This window comes from Onychostoma macrolepis, chromosome 03 (genome assembly GCF_012432095.1).
Source record: "Onychostoma macrolepis isolate SWU-2019 chromosome 03, ASM1243209v1, whole genome shotgun sequence".
In the NCBI taxonomy this organism is placed as follows: domain Eukaryota; kingdom Metazoa; phylum Chordata; class Actinopteri; order Cypriniformes; family Cyprinidae; genus Onychostoma; species Onychostoma macrolepis.
Window position 1 is genome coordinate 1,824,331 of NC_081157.1, and position 20,835 is coordinate 1,845,165.

Below are 20,835 nucleotides of genomic sequence, written 5' to 3' on the forward strand. Positions count from 1 at the left end.
AAATATTTCAGTAATACAGTAGGCTTCCAATTTTGTTTCATATGGGGTTACTGTGGTATTTGTGACAAGTGTTAGCACAGTTTAGTTATGGTACAAGCTTCGTTACAGGTTAAAAAGACATTATAGGCCACTAGATATAATATATAGTGGTGTGGTAATACATTTTTATAATCATATTGTAGTTTATTTCTCCCAGTCTACATATATGTGTAGTATTCAGAAAGATCTTGAGACCAATCAGAATGCTAACTTCACTATCCATATTTTACTGAAAATCAAGCTTTTGCCCTTCTGCTCCTTCACTGTTGCACAGTTTCTTTAAAATAAATATTTGAAAGTCAAAACATCATAATTATTATTATTATTATGATTATTATTATTATTATCATCATTTATTTATTTATTGTATTTTTTGTATGTATATGTTCACAGTAAAAGTGCTAAAAGTAAGTAAAGTATGTCATTAGGTACAATAATGCATTTTTGTTGAATCTTGCTTCAACTAGGGTTGTACCGGTAGACGATTGTATCGTGTATCAACGATAGTCAGAGATATCGCCTGTGGATGATGCCTATGATGATAGCAAGACGATTATTATTATTATTATTATTATCAGGCTAGTAATACTATCTAATTAATATTATGGCTTATTTGTTGCATTATATTTATTTTTCCGCGTTTTTATAGTGTTTATTATTATAACCAATCACACGATTATGCTGAGTTTATGAATTCAATAGTCAGAGGCGTTCAGATGAGCCATCGCTGGAACAGCGGAGTTCTGTTGTTCAGCGCGCGCTGACTGAATTTGCGAGTTCTCTCATCATATACAACAAAGTGCAGATGTATGTGCGATGTAAGTATAAGAGATTTATTCATCATACAGTGTGGATTCACTGATTATAACGGGAGTGTTTTTAAAGTGCATAAACTCGCGCTAGGCCGAGCTTGTGATGATGTTCTTTGCTTGTTTTCTGTAGCTGCTTTTTGAATAATTGAGGAAATGTAAGCATTATAATTAGTAACTTACGATGTTTCTATTAATTTGTTGTCATGTTAAATACAAATTCAGTCATATTAGAAACATTAGGCTGCTTTTAGCCTTAGGCTGGAGTTGGTTCACTTTCCGGCAATGAAACTAAGTAAATAAATAATTAAATAAATTAGCACGATAATATCGTGTATCGGCGATCTCACAGGCTGACAATAGGACGATATGAAAATTGAGCATATCGCCCAACACTAGCTTCAACTTCTACAGGTTGTTGAGTACTGCTGCAGATGAAGGCTGTCAGTTTGTGACTGGAGTTGTGGGTAAAAACCCGTTACTCCTGAGAGAGCTGAATCTGAGTGGACATGAACTAGGAGACACACGAGTGAATCAGCTCGCTGCTCTACTGCAGGATAAACACTGTACACTCAACATACTCCAGTGAGTATCTTGCATAATTTAAAATGGACATTATTAGTAGGGGTGTGCCCAAAGCCGAATACCTTACTCGGAAAGGCACGGATAATGGCTTTAAACGAATAACAGATAACGAATAATTCTGCCCGAATATTCGGCTGAGGCTGCAGCACGTGTTTGCTAGATTCATAGGTGAGCCAGGGGATGAGCGCGATATTTTAAACAAACCTCTAAATTCACGGAATGATGAGTGTGTGAAGTGAATGAATGTAAACTTTATGGAAGAAAAGATTGAGCGCAAATCAAACACAGCTTGCCGTTACCTCTCCGTGCATCTTTCATAAATCAGAGCTTTGCAAGAGTAATAGGCACAGTGCGATCGCCAATCAAACAGCCGCGTTGCGCGTCTCTGCGCGTCTCTGCGCGTTTCTCAAAAACCAAACCAGCCCTCTGTCATGTTAGATGTGATCCACCTCATAGTAACAGTCCTGTCAGATCGCCCATCCTTTGAGTGAGCGTGTAACGTTACAGGTCGGCCGATCTGGTTTCGTCCGTTAAAGTTAACCTTTTCGACATGTTTCCGTGTTGTTATTGCTCAACAATGGCATGGACGCGATGTTGTCTGGGGGTTTGGCAAAAGGACGGTGGGCGGTGCTCAGGATGGTGACTGAGTAGTTCGGATGTCACATTTTTACGGAAGTCACAAGGACTCGTGAAAAAACACAGCTACTTTATGCAGGCTGTGTGCATTTTACTGTGGACTGACTGATTTGAAACCTATATGGTAGTTACATAGCCCCTAGACCTCTGTTATCATGAAAAAAGCCAGGAAATTTCAGTTTTGACTATATGGGACCTTTAAGGTAAGACACCACAGGTGAATAGAGTAAAAACCTAAAATTAGTTGTTAGATATAACCATATTTCCCGTTTATTACTTGAATTAAGAATGGCAAAAAGGTTTTGTATTACAGGTTTTATGGATGTCATATTTAAATATGCAAACAAACCATTGTCTAATTACATATGCCCTAATTTGCATACATGTTTCCAAATAGAAATCTGAATATTGGATAAAGCCACATTCAAAATTCTAGTTTCATTTTGTTGACATATTAGAGTCAAGGGCTTTAGAAAGAGGATTTAGGATATCTCTTTTATCACTCAGAATATAAAACCTTCAGAATATAGATTCCAATAGAACTGTAAAGTCTGGTGCATGTATGTGCTACTGAAGTGACGATTTCTGGCTCAGTGCAGGAAAAAAAAAACTGAAAACTGACTTTAAAGATATATTTTGTAATTAGGGCTGTTAAGTGATTACATTTTTGTATCTAATTAATTACCATTTTAATCTAATTAATCTCATTAATTTTGGCTGAGAAATTATCCCCCAAAAGATAATTGAAAAAATTTAACATTTGAAATGTGAAATTATTTGAAATGTTAAATATGAAGCTAAAACCACCAGTAGGTGGAAGAAAGTCATTGTCTTAATGAGTGAGTCATTCATTCATTCAGGCAGTTTCCTTCAAATGGCTGATTCATTCAGAAACGAAGCATGTGACAGTCTTCTTGAATAGGTTACTGAATCATTGGCTCACTTGATTCATTCAAAATCGTCGATTCATTCAGTAATGAAATAGGAAGACAGGGCAGTTTAGCTGTGGTTTTGGAGCTATTTTCATAATTAATACTATTTTGCAAAATTGATCACCTAGTCCAGTACACTGAGCTCTGGGCATGCTAACACCAGTACTGAGCCAGGTGTCAGACTCCTCAACCAAGTCCGACCACTGAGGGTGCTGGAGGATGCCATGTGGGGAACTGGACAGGGAGGAAAAAAAGGAGGGGAATGGCACAGCAAATGTGACACTGAGCCAGTTCTTACCACCAATTACCTGTTACCCAACACACAGGAAGAAACTGGCTCTATGCATAAATTGTAGAAGGTGTTAAGTGTCCCCCATCCCAAAGCTCTACAGATGTCCGCTAGAGAGGCTCTGCATGCCAAAGCCCAGGGGAAGGCTACACTAGACTAGAGTGAGCTCTTACTCCTAGGGGGCACAGCTCGCCTTGGGAGTGGTATGTCAAGGCGACGTCATCAACTATCCAGTGTGCCAACCTCTGCTTGGAGACAGCCTTCTCCTTCTGCTGACTTCCAAAGCAGACAAAGAACTGCTCGGAGCTTCTGAAGCTCCAGGTGCAATCTATGTAAATGCACAGGGCGCATAAGCGACACAGCAATGCCAAGGCTGGGTCTGCCTCCTCTGGGGGCAGCACTTGCAGGTTTACCACTTACTTACCGGAAGGAAGTAGTGGCAACCTTGGGCATATATCCAGGGCGGGGTCTCAGGACAACATGAGAGGAGGCCGGCCCAAATACTAGGCACTCTTCGCTCACCGAAAATGCTTGCAGAGACAATCGACATAACCGTGGTGCTGCAGCGGTGGGGCCAGCCCAGAAGGTATAGTGTCCTGGGACAGGCCTGGCAGACATGGTGACACACTGACAGGGTTCCCGGTGTCCCTGGAAGGACTGACTAGAGACGTGTGAGGAAGCATAGCATTCTCAAACCGCAACCTTATGGCCACTGGCAATAGAGGGTGTCGTGTCTGAGAGTGAAGAGGCAGCAAAACAAACTGAAACAAAGGATTCTCCACCCGGCCCTCCTCTGGGGGAAGGTGTGGCACTCCCAGATAGCATGCAGATGTGGGCCACTTAAGGCAATGATATGGCAAAAATGGCCCAAATGTATCAAATCACATGTGGACCTCTGTAGGCAAAGATGCGGTGTTCATGGCAATGTGTAATCTGAATGTGACCCTAAAGTGGCCCATGTGGTAAATAGTGAATATGGCTCAAATAGTGCCAACCAAATGTGGGCAACCTGTAGCAAATTAGCTTAAAAGGGAATTATTTATAATTAATATAACTGGTTATAATTAATAATAAATATTTAGATTATATCTTAGAATTAACTGTAGCAGAATCGATATTACAATTATTTGATCTGTCCGTCCACCGAGCAGACAATATAATTATTTTCCTGGCCAAGGAACAATAGCCTTCCTACTTATACAGTATTAGCAGTAGTTTAGCATGTAGCAAAGAGCAACATTCAGTGACTTCGAATTGTGAGCAGAACACAGACAAAATCAATTGTGAATATAAGGGATTTAATAAATGAAACTATAGCTAACATACAACTAACTTATGCAAAACACATACATAATGAAGGAAAGTAAGGAAGAGAGAGAGAAGAGCAAAAGACTGGCAGTATTTCACATCAATTAACTCTTTCCCCGCCATTGACGAGATATCTCGTCAATTAAGAGACGACGCTTCCCCGCAATAGACGATTTTTTACGGCAATCCGTGTTCTAGGTGTATTACGGTAAGGAAAGCCCTAGCGCATGTCCTGAATGAGTTACGGGACTTCCGGGTCTTTAGGGTGCGAATAGAAGACGATCGGCATAAATAGAAGGATCAGAGAAAATGTAGATCATATATAGATCATAGCCTATGTAGATCATGTTTTGACCATTTTGAATCTGATCGGGACGAAGTAGTCAGTCAGATTTACAGACACAGAAACATCTGTAGTTGTAACCGATTCATCGATCTGAATGGGGTGTGTGTGTGTGAGCGCAATCTATCTATAGATCTATCTATCTGTCTATCTGCATGTATGTATGTGTGTGTGTGTGTGGGCACGATCTATCTATAGATCTATCTATCTATCTATCTATCTGTAAGTATGTAAGTATGCGTGTGTGTGTGTGTGTGCGCGCGCGGGCAGGCGTGCACAGTATATGTATGCATGTAGCCTGTGTGTGTGTGTCTGTTCGGTTTATTGAATGCAGTTTAAATTATTCATATAATTATTTACAGGTGAAAGAATATGACATCTGAATGTATTTTGCTTGAAAATGCACTACTTTGATAAAAATGCATTTTTCTCAGTTTTTTGTCCAAAATGTTGTATTTTTGATGGAACCCATCTGCATTCAAAATGTGATAAAACATGAACACATGAAGATAGAATAAATGTTTTTTTTTGTTGTTGTTTAAAAGCAGAGGCTTGGTTCTTTATTTTGATATATAATATGTTCTTATATTCATAGCAGAAAATATTCTGAGGGCTGTCAAATTTAGGTGAAAATCATCAAAAATGCTGGCGGTGGCTGGCAACTTTTTTTAAAAACGCTGGCGGGGAAAGAGTTAACAGCACCCTAATGAGAATCATCAGAGAATCAAAATTCACCTTAAAAGGGGTTCAAACGCATCTAAATAGTTGTAAACGGTTACTTGCACTGGTTTTGTTGCCGAATAAGAGTCCTGATGTGGTAGACAAGAGGTCCTTGATGATTTCTTTAGGAGCGAGCTGAAGATTTTCTCTGGTCCTTTTGAAGATAGGAAAGTCCACAGCGAGTGTACAAAGTTACTTGAAGGTAAAACTACCAGGAGCTTAAACTCAAGAGCGGAGTTTTGGAGTGTGTCCGTCTCAAGAAGAAGAGTTTTGAGCAACAATTAGTCTGTGTTCAGAACTTTTGATAGTTCATAGCCGCACCCATTTTTGGGGTGGAGTGGCCAATCAGAGGCCTGCATTTTGAGCAGGAGAAATTCTCTTTGTCTCCATTTATGAGCCATTTGCATTTTTATTGCTGGTCTGGAAGTTGGTGCAATTTTACTTGAAAACCTCCAGACGATATTAACGCAGAGATACTAATACAAGTCTAACTAATACAAGTAAAGGGTTTTAACTAGGTTAATATAATAGGGGAATATACATACAACACATGCATATAGAAGATACATTTATAACTGCTTAATTATGGCCCAAATAAAGAAAATGTCTTTAGGTGTGTGTGTGATGTGTATTGGAAATTGTGGAGACAGACAACTGGTCTGGTGCCTGGCACGGGGGTCATTCCCTCCTCTTTGGAATGTGTTTGAAGTTTGATAAGGAGACCAGAGAGGTGACCTGCTTTGCATCTTTTTGATCGTGGGGAAAAACCATCGGCAATTTAGCACCCATATAAGTGTAAACGGTGAGGCCAGGTCGGTAATTTATATGCAAATGTAAAAAGGCTAAAAGGGTTTCTTAAAACAAAGTGTAATCAGCCATCACTGATCCTACACAGACGTTACACACCTTTGGCAAAAATGTGGCACAATCGACAAAGGCTAATCAGGGTGTAAACCATATGTGGCCCAGGTATATTAAAATGAAGATGGCACAGTAAGCACTGGCTAATGTGGCTGTGAGCCTAAAGTGGCCCACATATAAAATGACAAATATTGCCAAAATAATTAATAACAATTTGGGCCACTTGTGGCAAATATACAGCACAGTCAGCATTGACTAATCAGTGTGCAAGCTGTTAACTTGTCCCACATTTAACATGGCAAATATGCCCCATATATTATAAAACAGATGAGGGCCACTTCTGGTTTGAATGTAGCACTTGACACTGGCCAATTGAAATGGAAGTTTGAAATTGTAAATATGGCATAATAGAAGTTTTCTACTTTTAATAGGATGCAACGCAGTTAAGTGATGCAGGGTGATCTGGATATGAGTCTTAAGAAGGCTACATACGCAGCAATTAATTTTTTTAAACATGCTTTTAATGGCAGTTTTTTATATGTGTACTGTGCAGAATAAAAACAGAAGTGCACAATAATGATAGCTCTTACTGTCACGGTTTCTGTTAATTTGGACTTTGTTTTCCTTTTGCACTGTTTCCCTTGTGTCGATTGTATTATTTTGTTCAGGCATGGCCGCGGGAACTAGGGGTGCTGCAGCACCCCCCGCCACAGGGCCGGGTCTGAGATTTTCCTTTTGCCCCTCGATCATCCCCAAGATACTTAATTTTTGTGATTATTTATTAAACTGACCAAAAATATATAGCCTAGTGCGGTTGTATTTTTCTCGTCCCTACATCTCCCCCTCACACTGACAGAAATTTATGTGAATGTTCACGCGATATTACCATAATTTTACATTCCTACTTGTAAAAACCATTCATGTCCTCGTCCTTTTTATGAGCTGTTTTCCAAAGCTTTCTCGCTTCTCAAGACGTCCACCGTCAATAAGCACTGCTCTTTAATTGCGCTCTAGTCTCTGGTCAAACGCGCTCAAACCACTGTAGTCTAATCTATAGCCTAGTGTAATCTATTAACTACGCACATCATAACGTTTTAGGCAAGTAGGCTATCCATATTATGACAAAATATTTTAATAAGACTGAATTTGAATTTAAGCTGATCACGTTTAATAAAAAGACATTTTAAGTTTAATTATAATGCGCATGTCCACGATTATTCAAACAACGAACAAATTATACAGCGAACATTTACATTATCAAAGAATATTACTGAAGCATGAGTGTAAGCGCTCTAAAAAATATATAAGCTATAGTCAGTGATGTTGTCTGCAGTGTATGATGAATTAATCTCTTACATCGCACGTAGGTAGGCTACATCTGCACTTTGTTGTTTCTGATGAGAGAATTCGATAAAGTGTATTGACCAAAACTTTTGCGCAGGGATGTTAATATTTAATAAAATCCCCTTAAATAATAGAAATAAAGAAAAAGTAACGGCCAACCGGCCTACAAAAGAAACACGGCACTCACCCCTTACAGCTTCCCAAAACAGTTAACTAATTTACAGACATGGTCAACAAGACATCAAGGTCCTAAAAGTAAGGCTCACACAGTATCACAATATGGCACACCAACACTGGGTTAAAACAGAAAACACACTCTGTCGTACCACATGTTCACCAACTAGCACAGTACCACAACAAACAGACATGAGCAATCGATAAAAGAGGCAGAGAGCTCCCTCCAGTGGATTGCCAGGGGATTTATAGTCCAAGTCTCTTCTCCGGTCCAACCACCAGCAGACTCCCATTATGTCCAGGATCAATCCTAAGAAAGAAAGAGACAACAGCAACGACGGAACCAACCTATAATGCATTACGTTGTAGACGTAACACTAGAAAATGTACAATGTTACAATGTTACCGTAAAATGTACACGGCGCTTATAGGTATAAATGCTCTGTTTTTTTATCTGGTTTTATCTAAATGATTAACAACATTGGGATGTAAATTACATAATTTTAATAAAAGTCAATGATTGGGAGACTTGAATGTTTTGTTGAAAATCTTTGTTGGACAATATTTGGCCGAGATACAACTATTATTCAAATCTGGAATTTGAGGGTGAAAAAAATAATCAAAATACTGAGAAAATCGCCTTTAAAGTTGTCCAAATGAAGTTCTTAGCAATGCATATTACTAATCAAAAATTAAGTTTTTATATATTTACAGTAGGAAGTTTACAAAATATCTTCATGGAACATGATCTTTACTTAATGTCCTAATGATTTTTGGCATAAAAGGAAAATCAATAATTATGACCCATACAATGTATTTTTGGCTATTGCTATAAATATACCCCAGCGACTTAAGAAGATGGTTTTGTAGTCCAGGGTCACATATAACCTTTCATCTTCGTTGTGCGCTCTTTAACACAGCGTAGCCATGACACTTACAGACTTACTGTGCAGGTAGAGTCTGAGTGAGAAGCATTTAGGTTCAAACTTGTGAAGAACTGTTTTTAAAGTACTGGAATATGTCTTTGAATATTTATCTGTGACATTTGAATTGCTGCTTGTGCAAAACCTGGGTCAGGATGATTTTACCGAGTAGGACACATTTCTGGAACTTATTTGAACATTTAGGGAGGACATTTTTACATTTCTCTTTACAATATGTTGAGTATTGTTGATGCATAACTCACTTAAGGCTTAGTGTGGCCCAGATAATCCATGCAGCATGTGGGCCACATGAGGAATGCGTTGATGACAAGGGTTAGGATAAAAATCAACTGTGGTCCACATTAGGGCCAGTCTTGGATTATTTGGTTGGCTTACAAGTGGCAAAGCTAAGGCTTACTTGAGGCCCAAATCTGGCAAACAGGACCAGACTGCCCAAATGTCATTATTCCACGCAGTATGTGGGTTGGAGCAAAGCACTCTTTGACCACTGGAGTGGACATCGCCTGAGGGACCTCGCGTGATCTTTTGGCTCTTTTCCACTGCATGGTATGGTTCAGTACGGCTCACTTTTGGGGGGGGGGGGGGGTTTCCACTGGGTATAGTACCTGGTACTTTTTTTTAAAACCACCTCGGCCGAGGTTCCAAGTGAACCGTACCATTACCAAAGCATGACGTGTAAACTCTGCTGATCACTGATTGGCCGGAGAAAATCGTCACTGCCTGTGTCATTGAACTTGCGGCACGAGACACAACAGACCCGCTAGATTTAAATCAGCACAGCCAGCGAAGGATCGAACACAACTGTTTTGAATGAGCGCACCTTTCTTTTAACAACCAAAAATGGCTGTTTCTTTGTCTGTTGAGGAAGTACAGACTGTCCTCTCGTTGATAGCCGAGGAGCGGATCCAGCGAGAGCATGATGGAGCGACGCGGAATGAAAAAGTTTTTCAGGAGTCACGGTAGTGCAGCTACGGCAGTAGATGCGGCGTGACTAATACGACACATAAATAATCCCTCCCACTCTAAAGTGGTACTAAGCTGCAGTGGAAACGCAAACTGAGCCAAACTGAGCCGTGCCGTTCTGAACCGTGCCGAGTCGAGTCGTACCACGCTGTGGAAAAGCACCATTAGTCATCCAGAGGATTATTTTACTTCATAGACATCCTTAATCTCTGATATCTCCATTCTGCTCTCTGTTTGTTCTGTTGATGGTGTTTCTTTGTCTTGACACAAACACCGTATTGTATATGAGCTGCATGGTTTTGGTTTTTGGTATCAGAACCTTTTCATGAGTATACAAGCACAGTATTGAGTTTGATACTGATACTGCATCTCTAGGAAAGATGATCTCTCCTCCTTTTTGTTTTGTTTATTAAAATGATGTGACAGAATAAAGAGTTTTATTTTCTGTTCTCTCACTCTTTCCCAATATAGGTTAAGAAGCTGTAATATGACCGATGAAGGTTGTTCTGCTCTGACTTCGGCTCTGAAATCAAACCCATCACACCTGAGAGAGCTGGACCTCAGTGAGAATCAAATAGAAAACACAGGAGTGAATCACTTATGTGACGTACTGAAGGATTCACACTGTAAACTGGAGAGATTGAGGTGAGAAACAATCACGTACAAGAATCAAAAATGCTTAATCATATAAACAGTTTAAATAAAAGCACTTTATACTCTATCTATCTACAGTATCTCACAGGAGTACACCCCTCACATTTTTGTAAATATTTTATTATATCTTTTCATGTGACAACACTGAAGAAATGACACTTTGCTACAATGTAAAGTAGTGAGTGTACAGCTTGTATAACAGTGTAAATTTGCTGTCCCCTCAAAATAACTCAACACACAGCCATTAATGTCTAAACCGCTGGCCACAAAAGTGAGTTCACCCCTAAGCGAAAATGTCCAAATTGGGCCCAATTAGCCATTTTCTCTCTGGTGTCATGTGACTTGTTAGTGCTAAGGTCTCAGGTGTGAATAGGGAGCATGTGTGTTAAATTTGGTGTTATCACTCTCACTCTCATACTGGTCATTGGAAGTTCAACATGGCACCTCACGGCAAAGAACTCTCTGAGGATCTGAAAAAAAGAATTGTTGCTCTACATAAAGATGGCGTAGGCTATAAGAAGATTGCCAAGACCCTGAAACTGAGCTGCAGCACGGTGGCCTAGACTATACAGCGGTTTAACAGGACAGGTTCCACTCAGAACAGGCCTCGCCATGGTCGACCAAAGAAGTTGAGTGCACGTGCTCAGCGTCATATCCAGAGGTTGTGTTTGGGAAATAGACGTATGAGTGCTGCCAGCATTGCTGCAGAGGATGAAGGGGTGGGGGGGTCAGCCTGTCAGTGCTCAGACCATACGCCGCACACTGCATCAAATTGGTCTGCATGGCTGTCGTCCCAGAAGGAAGCCTCTTCTAAAGATGATGCACAAGAAAGCCCACAAGCAGTTTGCTGAAGACAAGCTGACTAAGGACATGGATTACTGGAACCATGTCCTGTGGTCTGATGAGACCAAGATAAACATTATTTGGTTCAGATGGTGTCAAGTGTGTGTGGCGACAACCAGGTGAGGAGTACAAAGACAAGTGTGTATTGCCTACAGTCAAGCATGGTGGTGGGAGTATCATGGTCTGGGGCTGCATGAGTGCTGCCAGCACTGGGGAGCTACAGTTAATTGAGGGAACCATGAATGCCAACATGTACTGTGACATACTGAAGCAGAGCATGATCCCCTCTCTTCGGAGACTGGGCCGCAGGGCAGTATTCCAACATGATAACGACCCCAAACACACCTCCAAGATGACCACTGCCTTTCCAAAGAAGCTGAGGGTAAAGGTGATGGACTGGCCAAGCATGTTTCCAGACCTAAACCCTATTGAGCATCTGTGGGGCATCCTCAAACGGAAGGTGGAGGAGTGCAAGTTCTCTAACTTCCACCAGCTCCGTGATGTCGATATGGAGGAGTGGAAGAGGACTCCTGTGGTAAACTGTGAAGCTCTGGTGAACTCCATGCTCAAGAGGGTTAAGGCAGTGCTGGAAAATAATGGTGGCCACACAAAATATTGACACTTCGGGCGCAATTTGGACATTTTCACTTTGGGGTGTACTCACTTTTGTGGCCAGCGGTTTAGACATTAATGGCTGTGTGTCGAGTTATTTTGAGGGAACAGCAAATTTACACTTATACAAGCTATACACTCACTACTTTACATTGTAGCAAAGTGTAATTTTTTCAGTGTTGTCACATGAAAAGATATAATACAATATTTACAAAAATGTGAGGGGTGTACTCACTTCTGTGAGATACTGTATCTATCTATCTGTCTATCATGAAGAGCTTGAGTATTTTGTGATCTGGTGAAGTACAGATTAAGGATGCACCAATATCACTTTTACCAGAACGAAATCAATACTTTCATTGTTTGTCACCGATTACTGATACCTTTATTTTCTGAAGGAGGATGAGCTTCATTTACAAGTTTGTTTGCTCACACAAGGAATTTTACTTGGCATTGAGCTTCCAGTGTACACACATAAATATGACAACAAGACATAAAAATAAATAAATAAAAACAATAGAAGTAAGAAGGTAGTTAGGTTAAGTCAGAAAATATTTAAGTTAATATATTGTGTACATATTTACAGTATTATGGATAACAATATAAATAATGGGGTGAATTATGGAATTTTTTATTTTTTTATTTACTTATTTAATTCGTAGACATCCTTAATCTCTGATATCTCCATTCTGCTCTCTGTTTGTTCTATTGATGGTGTTTCTTTGTCTTGACACAAACACCGTACTGTATATGAGCTGCATGGTTTTGGTTTTTGGTATCAGAACCTTTTTATGAGTATACAAGCACAGTATTGAGTTTGATACCGATACTGCATCTCTAGTATCTTTTTGTTGTGTTTGTTATTGAGATAAGGTGATGGCATAAAGAGTTTTATCTTCTGTTCTCTCACTCTTTCCCAAAATAGGTTAAGAAGCTGTAATATGACAGATGAAGGTTGTTCTGCTGTGACTTCAGCTCTGAAATCAAACCCATCACACCTGAGGGAGCTGGACCTCAGTGACAATAAACTAGGAGACTCTGGAGTGAAAAACCTCAGTGATCTACTGATGAACCAAAAATGCAAGCTGGAAACACTAGAGTTAGTATCATTATACTGTACAGCAGTTATAAAGTATGCTGTTAAATTATTAATTTCAAAACAACAAGGCCAAAGATACATTGTTCATACTGTAGCATTGCATCTGTACTGCAACTGCATTTCCCTTTTGGTCTCCATTAATAAGTGTTTAGCTAGTAATATTTCATTTAAAACATTTGATAAAATATACTGATTGCATATAATTTTGTTCTACATATATTATGAGATTCACATTTGGTGCAACAATAGACATGAAAGAAATTTAAAATAGAACAAGAAACAATAGCTTCCAGCATTCAGAACTTAAACTGTTCCAAACTATTAAATACAGACAATGATTACTGCCTACTGTAGTTCTTTAATAAGACGGCCATCATGGATCTGAGTCATTATCTTTTCTCTTTCTGTCTTCAGTCTGTTTTATTGCAGTATTACAGAGAAACAGAGTCTCATCCTGACTTCAGCTCTGAAATCAAACCCATCACACCTGAGAGAGCTGGACCTCAGTGAGAATAAACTAGGAGACTCTGGAGTGAAAAACCTCAGTGATCTACTGATGAACCAAAAATGCAAGCTGGAAACACTAGAGTTAGTATCATTATACTGTACAGCAGTTATAAAGTATGCTGTTAAATTATTAATTTCAAGACAACAAGGCCAAAGATACATTGTTCATACTGTAGCATTGCATCTGTACTGCAACTGCATTTCCCTTTTGGTCTCCATTAATATTATGTGTTTAGCTAGTAATATTTCATTTAAAACATTTGATAAAATATACTGATTGCATACATTTTGTTCTACATATATTATGAGATTCACATTTGGTGCAACAATAGACATGAAATAAATTATTTAAAAAAAGAACAAGAAACAACAGCCTCCAGCATTCAGAACTTAAACTGTTCCAAACTATTAAATACAGACAATGATTACTGCCTACTGTAGTTCTTTAATAAGACGGCCATCGTGGATCTGAGTCATTATCTTTTCTCTTTCTGTCTTCAGTCTGTTTTATTGCAGTATTACAGAGAAACAGAGTCTCATCCTGACTTCAGCTCTGAAATCAAACCCATCACACCTGAGAGAGCTGGACCACAGTGGGAATCAACTAGGAGACTCTGGAGTGAAAAACCTCAGTGATCTACTGATGAACACACAATGCAAGATGGAGAAACTACAGTTAGTAACATTATACTGTACAGCAGTTACAGTGTTATTAAAGTTAATTATGCTGAAACCTAATGTACTGATTGTATCAGCAGAAAGAGCATTAATCTTTGAAGCGTTTGAAACTTTGTGGTTATAAATTTCTTTCATTTACTGGCAAATCTTTGCTGCAAAAAGAGACAAATTTGAGAACAGAAAAACTGTAATATGACTGGATTATTTTGTCAGAATGATATGGTTTTTACTGGACTAATGGTACTTTTTAAAAATTTTTACAATTTAATGCTAATTTTACATTTTGCGTTCCCTAAAAGAACAGTGAACAGTTCTTAAAATAACCACTTTTTTTACTTCATGTGAAAAAAAATAAAATAAATAAAAATCAGAAGAATGTTTTCTACTCTGAAGAACCTTTTGTGCAGTGGAAAGGTACTATATGGATGTTAAAGGTTCTTCATGGAACCATCAATTCCAATAAAAAAATAAAAAAAAACGTAATTTTTAAGAGTGTTTTATTGTTGTACAATTACTGTAGGTTTCCAGATGTTTGCTGGTAAATTAGTTACTGTATGGCATTTACTGATGATGCATTTAACTCACACATGAACTTAACATGAATCTGAATCATTGTTCTTTCTCTTTCTGCCTTCAGTCTGTGTAGATGCAGTATTACAGAGAAACAGAGTCTCATCCTGACTTCAGCTCTGAAATCAAACCCATCACACCTGAGAGAACTGAACCTGAGCAAGAATCAACTAGGAAACTCTGGAGTTGAAAACCTTGGTCTTCTGCTGGGCAGTAAACAATGCCACCTGGAAAATCTGAAGTTAGTAACAGTATACTGTACAGCAGTTACTGTGTGATTTAAATAATTAACTTCACCCTAAAATTAAAGACGACAGGGCCCAATTGCATAATTTATAGCTGTGCATCTTCAGGCATTTTCCCATTTTCATAAAGATTCAAAAGTACTATGAGTTATTGGACTGATGGTTCAGTAGAAAGTTTCATATACTGAAATCTGACAAACCTTTGCTGCAAAATGAGACAAAAGTGAGAAAAGACAAACTCTCATAGCATGAGTGTCAACAGATTATTCTGACAGAGCTACATGGTTTCTACAACACTAATGGTATTTCAAATCTACAAGGGGTTATGATATGTATGTTTCTGGAGGTTAGCTTATGAAGTTAACATTTTTTGCAACAAAAGTTTTTACCATTCGTACAAAAATGTATTTTACATTTAAATTCCATTGACAAAAAAGCACACACTTCTGGGTGGCCTTATCATCAAGTTAAGTACATGTCATCATATACAATGAAAGAGTAAGATGCTTTGAGTAAGTGTGGCGGGGCGGTAGGGTTGTCACGATACCATAAAAATGTCTTACGATACTATGCCAGCTAAAGTATCACGATACCATGCAGTATTGTGTTAATTTAAAATTCAATTCTACAAAATGAATCAAAATTTAATAAATAAATAGATGTAAGTGAAAACAGACAATATTATTCTCTGAATACTTAATTAATGTGAATGAATGACTGGCTATTGTTATCCATGAAATGATCTAAACAAAACTCATCTCAGCACTGCACAGAAGCTGCATGAAGTGACATTTAGATTTGGCATTTATACATTTAGACTGTATTTATATAATTGCATAAATAATATTATGAGATTGTTTTAAATACTAAATTCTGAATATAGAAATATGTTGGAAAATAATGTAATATGCCTACTTTTAGACGGGAAACTTAAAAACGGCCAGCAGGTGGCAGAAGTTCGTGATTGAATCAGTAGGTGCGTTTACATGTACACTTTTTTGTCATTCCGATTAAAATCATTCCGATTGAAAGATTCGATGAACTGTTTACATGAGCCGTTATCTAATCCGATATGGTGTTTATATGTGCCTGTGCTTTCGATTTTAGGATATGCTAATAGCCTACAGTGACAACAAAAACAAGTCACCAGAGGAAAAAACGCCCATATTTACGTTAATATTTTTAATATCTGTTTGCACTTGCTTAGAATAAACGGTTAATATTTGAATCCTTTGCGCTCATTCGAGCGCTCAGTCATATGACCAGAACGCGATCATAGAAATCATACGCCCCTCTGTAATGCAGCTTTGAGATTAATTGTACTCTGATACTACAAAGTTGTCCTGTACTTAAATGGAACAAATACACGATGTCTTACCAAGAGTTGCTGAACAATGAATCAAAGGAGCATTGCTTTATCACAATCGTGTTTCGTACAACATTCATGGCGTGAGCACGTATAAATTCAAGCAGATCGAAATTATGAATCTGTCATCTATACAAATACAAATGACAAAGGCAACTTTTGGTCAAGTTGTTTATTTTCATTGAGCTACTTTCACTATCATCACGGTGTTGTTTCTAAGCTGAAAAGCAGAAAATTGCGCTTCATTTCAGATCTGTTTTTCACTCCGGACATGAGAGCAGATAGTCCGTCACACAGCAAGCGTTTTCCTTTCTAATGTGTTTTTAACTGTATAATTGAAATTTTAACTTTATACCTCCACTATTACCCAGTCTCTACTGTAGTGTCGGTGTCCCCAAATCACAGAATGTACCGCTGTCGACATCACGCTCACGTTCTGACGACCGACCTCTGGACGTGATGACGAGACGCAAAGTAATCGGTTTAAAGTGTTTACATGGCAGGATTTTAATTTTGTTCGGTTTATAGAAAGGTTTATCCCACCCTCTCAACCCGATTACAATTTCATTCGGTTTGGGCATTTTTATTCCGATTGAGGTGTTTATATGGAGCATTTTCATTCGGATTAAACTTTAAACCCATTACAGTGCTCCATGTAAACGCACCTAGTGAGTCATTCAAACGATTCTTTCAAAACGGCTGAATCCTTCAGGAGCGAATCATATGACTGTTTTTATGAATGGCTCAGTGAATCAGTGATTCGCCCAAGACAACGTGGATTTGGATTCGAACAAACGAAACAAAAACAGCGCTCTTGCTCGTGTCATATTGTCTAAGTGTCAGGAGCATTTTTTTTTGCTCTCGTATCTTGAAATTTCCGAGTTAGCAGCATGTATATTAAAACATAACATTATAAATGAATAAAAAAAAAAAATATTATATATATATATATATATATATATATATATATAATGATTGATAAGAACCAAGTGCAAAGCCGCTATGCTGATGAATGTATTTGCATTCGTGATCGCAAAGATGCTTCCAGAAACGAACTATTACACCTGTTATAGAAGTGGTCAAATGAATAAAACTGCGAGAATACTTTCTTGTAAGATATTATGATGTTGAATAAGTGATGCTTGAGCTGCTGTTTTTTTAAAATGACATCAGATGGTCTGAATCAGACCCTTTCTTCTGATAAACTGCAGCATGAACAACGATGTGCAAGTGCGACTTCTCATTGCAAACTGAAGCATCGGGAAACACTCAATACCATATAATGCGTATACACAGAGCACAGCAGAAAGACATTTCAACTTGTAATGTTTCTGCTGGCATGCATGTTCAAATGAACGTTTTAAACAGTGTTCTTGCCGTGCATACAACATATCTTACGGTACCGTATGGACGATACTACCTATTAAAAAATGCAGTGGCACCGCGGGTATTTTTAAGCTTTAGTATCGTGATACTACTGTAGTACCGGTGTATCGTGCAACCCTACGGGGCGGTGCAATTGAGACACAAGTCCAAGTTTTTAAACTAGTAAGAAAATCCGATTACACCACCCTAGGAATTAACTAGTGCTGGGCGGTATACCGGTTCATACCGAATACCGGTGTTTATTTTTCTGATATGAATTTTTAAAATACCGCAATACCGGTGTCATTTAAATAACGTTCAGAACGCGACATTGTTTGAGAGGGGTCTCTTTTCACTATTGCATTGTGGCGAGAACACAGCTGTATGTGTTACTAAGCGTGAGAGTTCTGAAGCTGTAGAACTTGATGACGGAAGAACTCATCCACAATATCCACCACCCGCTGCCATCAGCTCCTGCATCTCACACACACACACAAGCGCGACCACTATATTTAGCAACTTTCAGACCCTTTTAGCGGCTTTTTTCCATGGAATATCAGAATCAGAATCAGAATCAGAATTAGCTTTATTCGCCAGGTGTGCGCAAACACACGAGGAATTTGTTGTGGTTTTAAGGTGCTCCTGGTACATACATACATACATACATACATAAATACACATCTGACATGAGAACAGAAAAAAAACATTTAAATAGTAAGACTTAACAATGGATGATAATCATAATAATAATAAGTATGAATCTGGAACAGTAGATTTATGTACAGATTTGTGCATTATTTACTCTATATACAGCTGTATAGATAAACATATGTATGTGTATTTACATTATACTTGAGAGGGAGGCAATAATTAAAGATGGAGAATGAATTCCAGAATGAATTACAGAACACAGGTAATGATCCACGTGTTAGCTATTTAAGCTGGAGATGGCATGGGGAAAAACTGTTTTATGCCTAGATGTTCTAGTGCACAGAGATCTGTAGCGTCTGCCTGAAGGGAGAAGTGCAAACAAGTTGTGTCCGGGGTGAGAGGGGTCTTTGATGATGTTACCTGCCCGTTTCTTCACTCTGGAGTTGTACAAGTCCTGAAGGCTGGGCAGGTGCACACCAATGATCTTTTCTGCTGTCCTAACAGTCCGTTGAAGTCTTCTTAAATCTGATTTGCTGGCTGACCCAAACCAGACAGTTATGGAGGAGCACAGAACCGACTCAATAACAGCTGAATAAAACTGTTTCAGCAGCTCCTGTGGCAGGTTGAACTTTTCAGCTGACGAAGGAAGTACAACCTCTGCTGGGCCTTTTTCACGATGGAGTCAATGTGATTGTCCCACTTCAGGTCCTGAGAGATGGTGGTGCCCAGGAACCTGAATGACTCCACTGCAGCCACAGTGCTGTTCATGATGGTGAGTGGGGGGAGAGGAGGGGGGTTTCTCCTGAAGTCCACTATCATCTCCACAGTTTTGAGCGTGTTCAGCTCCAGGTTGTTGTGACTGCACCAGACAGCCAGCTGCTCAACCTCTTGTCTGTAAGCAGACTCGTCGCCGTCCTGGATGAGGCCGATGACTGTGGTGTCATCTGCAAACTTCAGGAGTTTGACAGAGGGGTCTTTAGAGGTGCAGTCATTTGTGTAGAGGAGAAGAGTAGTGGAGAGAACGCAGCCCTGAGGAGCTCCAGTGCTGATGGTGCGGGTGCTGGATGTGTGTTTTCCCAGCCTCACTAGTTGCTGCCTGTCTGTCAGGAAGCTGGTAATCCACTGACAGATGGAGGTGGGCACAGAGAGCTGAGTCAGCTTGTTCTGAAGGGTGTCTGGGATGATGGTGTTGAAAGCGGAGCTGAAGTCCACAAACAAGATCCTTGCATAAGTCCCTGGTTTGTCCAGATGTTGCAGGATGTAGTGCAGTCCCATATTAACTGCATCATCCACAGATCTGTTTGCTCGGTAAGCAAACTGTAGGGGGTCCAGCAAGGGTCCAGTAATGTCCTTCAGGTGGGCCAACACCAGTCTCTCAAATGACTTCATGACCACAGACGTTAAGGCAACAGGTCTGTAGTCATTAAGTCCTGTGATTTTTGGTTTCTTGGGTACAGGGATGATGGTGGAACCTTTGAAGCAGGAGGGGACTTCACACAGCTCCAGTGATCTGTTGAAGATCAATGTGAAGATGGATGATAGCTGGACAGCACAGGCTTTGAGGCAGGCTGGAGAGACACCGTCTGGGCCTTTGGCTTTCCTTATCTTCTGCTTTCTGAAGACTTTGCATACATCATCTTCACAGATCTTGAGTACAGGCTGAGAAACAGTAGGGGGGAGGGAGGGTGAGGGTGTGAATGGCTGTGCTGTGAGACAGTCGGAGCGGGTGTGAGGTGTCAGACCAGTCTTTTCAAACCTGCAGTAAAACTCGTTCAGGTCTTCAGCCAGTTGTTGATTGGCCTCAGTGCTGGGGGATGGGGTCTTGTAGCTGGTGATGGCTTTCAGGCCTTTCCACACTGATGTAGAGTCATTGCTTGAAAGCTGTTTTTTTAGCTTTCCAGAGTAGTTTAATTTTGCTACTCTTATTTCCCTATTCAGTGTGTATTTGGCCTGTTTGTACAAGGCTTTGTCCCCACTCCTGTAGGCGTCCTCTTTGGCCTGGCGGTTGTTTGAGTTTTGCACTGAACCAAGGTTTGTCATTGTTAAATGTTAAATAAGTCCTGGTGGGTACACACATGTCCTCACAGAAACTGATGTAGGACGTCACGGTGTCAGTGAGCTCGTCCAGATCAGTAGCTGCAGCCTCAAAACACTCCAATCAGTAAGTTCAAGCAGGCCTGTAAAACCTGCTCTGCTTCAGAAGTCCATCTCTTTACAGTTTTACTACAGGCTTAGCAGATTTGAGTTTCTGCCTGTAGGCTGGTAGGAGATGAACCAAACAGTGATCAGAGAGTCCCA

General features: G+C 39.5%; 1 protein-coding gene across 1 annotated transcript in view; it reads left to right on the top strand.

Annotated features, from left to right (window-relative positions):
* Positions 1–20,835, top strand: part of LOC131537397 (uncharacterized) — a 199,744-nt gene that overhangs the window by 157,895 nt on the left and 21,014 nt on the right. The window contains exons 48-52 of the mRNA XM_058770780.1: positions 10,419–10,592; positions 12,982–13,155; positions 13,570–13,743; positions 14,164–14,337; positions 14,978–15,151. Of these exons, the coding sequence (XP_058626763.1) occupies positions 10,419–10,592; positions 12,982–13,155; positions 13,570–13,743; positions 14,164–14,337; positions 14,978–15,151 (870 nt within the window). The remainder of the gene's footprint in view (positions 1–10,418; positions 10,593–12,981; positions 13,156–13,569; positions 13,744–14,163; positions 14,338–14,977; positions 15,152–20,835) is intronic.